Below are 2,733 nucleotides of genomic sequence, written 5' to 3' on the forward strand. Positions count from 1 at the left end.
TAATTAAATAATTTTTGCAATAAATTATGAATAACAATTTATTTAAAATAAATACATATAAAGAATTTTATTTATTAATAATAATATTATAAAAAATTTTAATAACCAAAAAAAATTATACCTTGCGCAGGTTGTTGATGCATGGATTCTTTCCTTGGCAAGTTTCAAGTTTAAGTGGGTTAAGGAAAACAGGGAAGAAAATTCTCCTAAAGGTGTAGAAAGAGGCTGTAATATTGTCATTAACAAAATCAGTCCAGTCAACAAAAACACTAATACTCTGTTAAAAGCGTGTTGTCGCCAGCCAGTTGTAAGTGCAGAGATAAAGAGTCGGTGCATAGAACGCATCATTTTTTTATCATTCTTACAAAATGCTTGTGCCTTTACTAATCACCTTCCTATTTACTTCAATGTTCTGTACATTTACACGCTTGAATGCTGACCTGTACTCCAAATTCTAAGCCAATACCATCTGTATATAAATATTCCTGATTTCTTTTACTTCTTAGTGCTCTTGTTTCAATCATCCGCTTCTTCTTCACCATTCTCTCTATACCACATTGATTTTTCTCATTTGACATTTTCATCAGCTTCATAATGTCTCTCTTTCTTTGCTTTAGCTTTCTTCTTTTTCTTATCTCATCTGTAACTGCTTGTGATCGCTGTGTGCACCAAACTAAGGCTGCATATTTCTCCAAAGCTTCTGCACTTAATTGTAAGTGTCTTCTTTTCGCTTTTCTCTTGTTTTGCTTGCTCAATATATTTGATTGGAAACCAAAAATTTGAAAATACCCAGATGATATTTTCATGAGATTTTTTGTGGGTAATTTTTGCTTTTTGGATTTGATGCAGCTGGGGCTTGTGGATACGGTTCCTTGGCACCAGGTTTCAACAGTGGACACCTTGCAGCTGGTATTCCTACTCTTTACAAAGATGGGGCTGGTTGCGGTGCCTGTTTTCAGGTTTGATAAACTTTATTAATTCTTATTTTGGTTAATGCTTTCTCTTGTTGAAATTATTTTACATTTAATGTGATTTGATTTTGATCTTTGACAGATAAGATGCAAAGACAATACCCTTTGTAGCAGTAAAGGAACTACAGTGATCATGACTGATCTCAATCACAATAACCAGACAGAATTTGTTCTGAGTAGCAGAGCTTTCATGGCCATGGCCAACGAGGGAATGGGCAAAGACATTCTAGGACTTGGGATTGTCGATGTGGAATATAAAAGGTAAATAATTATGCGTTTTATGGTTCCACCAGTACATCGAAAACCCATTGTGGTGTGGGCCAAAATTTTTATACATAATGGTAGGCAGAAACAGTGGGACATAGCTAAGCACATTACTTGCTGGTAACGGCCAAATATGTTTTGTCAATGGACCATGGAATCATTAGGTAACATGATTGTTCATGATAAGTTTACAGAGAAAATTGCTGAAATCTAAAAATATCTTTCTCAGCAAATTTCTTCATTTAAATATTTATGATTAATCTATTTTTATAAAATAAAAATTATACTTAAAAATTTAGCCATGCTGTTTAAAAAATAATTTACAAAAATTCTTTTATTCCTTTAATATTTTTATGATAAAATTATGTCAAATTTATTTTAAAGTAATTTTTTAATACTCCTTAATTAATATATTTAAAAAAATACTTTTCTAAAATAGAAGTCGAATAAAAATACTACATAGATCATTTATCTATTCACATATTCTGTCATTTTAGTTCTAATTTTATTGTTTTTAAATTGCTTGGAGCAGGGTGCCTTGTGAATATAGAAACCAGAATTTGGGTGTGAGAGTAGAAGAATCAAGCCAAAAACCAAATTACTTGGCCATCAAATTGTTATATCAAGGTGGTCAGACAGAAATAATAGCAATTGATGTAGCTCAGGTGAGCTAAATCCTCAAACTAACATCATAATGAAATAAAAAGAAATTATTATACTCAAATGAGCATTGTAAATGGTTGCAGGTTGGTTCTTCAAATTGGGGTTATATGAGCCGAAACTATGGGGCGGTGTGGGACACGAGCAGAGTTCCGGCGGGGGCTCTGCAATTCCGGTTTGTAGTAACAGCAGGATATGATGGGAAGTGGATTTGGGCAAAGAATGTTCTTCCTGCAGATTGGAAACCAGGAGTTGCATATGACTCAGGAATTCAAATTACTGATATTGCACAAGAAGGTTGCTCTCCATGTGATCATGGGGTTTGGAAATGAGGCAAATAGATAGATAATACATTAACTAATAAGGCTTGATTTGTGATTCAAAACATAACACATGTAGAAATAATTTTCTTCACATTGAATACTAATGTATTTCCTTTCTCTATATGATGTGCCTACATTTCTCCTTTGTTCTTGTAGAGGATTTACGATGTATCATCTTCATAATGTCTAAAATATTTGTTTTACTCTCACAATAAACAAAATGTCCTTCAATTCTATGTGCATATTGTGGCAAAGCAAAAGCAAACCCTTATCCAAGTACAATAGGGCAATGGGGCATTTGCCCTACTATCTCCAAAGAGATCATCTTACGTTATATGGTATTTTTTTTTCTCTTTAATTATTGAAGTTTATTCCCACATTTAAAGATTTATATTTATCACATACTAATTTTTCTGCTTAATAATTTGAATTTGTCGAGAAAAATAAAAATTAAATTATTAATTGAATATAATTTATTTACAATTACTTAAAATAAAATAATATATTTTAGTAAA

General features: G+C 31.9%; 1 protein-coding gene across 1 annotated transcript; it reads left to right on the forward strand.

Annotated features, from left to right (window-relative positions):
- The first annotated feature begins 298 nt into the window (after positions 1–298).
- On the forward strand, positions 299–2,452 carry LOC110657210 (expansin-like A2). Its single transcript, XM_021814331.2, has 5 exons — positions 299–712; positions 850–959; positions 1,054–1,232; positions 1,768–1,900; positions 1,982–2,452. Exons 1-5 carry the CDS (start codon positions 595–597, stop codon positions 2,225–2,227), a joined length of 786 nt encoding a protein of 261 aa, XP_021670023.1. The 5' UTR covers positions 299–594; the 3' UTR covers positions 2,228–2,452.
- Positions 2,453–2,733: the final 281 nt, after the last annotated feature.

The sequence above is a fragment of the Hevea brasiliensis genome, unplaced genomic scaffold, assembly GCF_030052815.1.
Source record: "Hevea brasiliensis isolate MT/VB/25A 57/8 unplaced genomic scaffold, ASM3005281v1 Scaf11, whole genome shotgun sequence".
Classification (NCBI taxonomy): domain Eukaryota; kingdom Viridiplantae; phylum Streptophyta; class Magnoliopsida; order Malpighiales; family Euphorbiaceae; genus Hevea; species Hevea brasiliensis.

Bases quoted from the DNA above. Each gene is read 5' to 3' on its own strand.
- LOC110657210 (XM_021814331.2), top strand. From the start codon at position 595: ATGTCTCTCTTTCTTTGCTTTAGCTTTCTTCTTTTTCTTATCTCATCT. The intron at 713-849 runs GTAAGTGTCTTC...GATTTGATGCAG, and splicing joins CAAAGCTTCTGCACTTAATT to CTGGGGCTTGTGGATACGGT. The intron at 1,233-1,767 runs GTAAATAATTAT...TGCTTGGAGCAG, and splicing joins GTCGATGTGGAATATAAAAG to GGTGCCTTGTGAATATAGAA.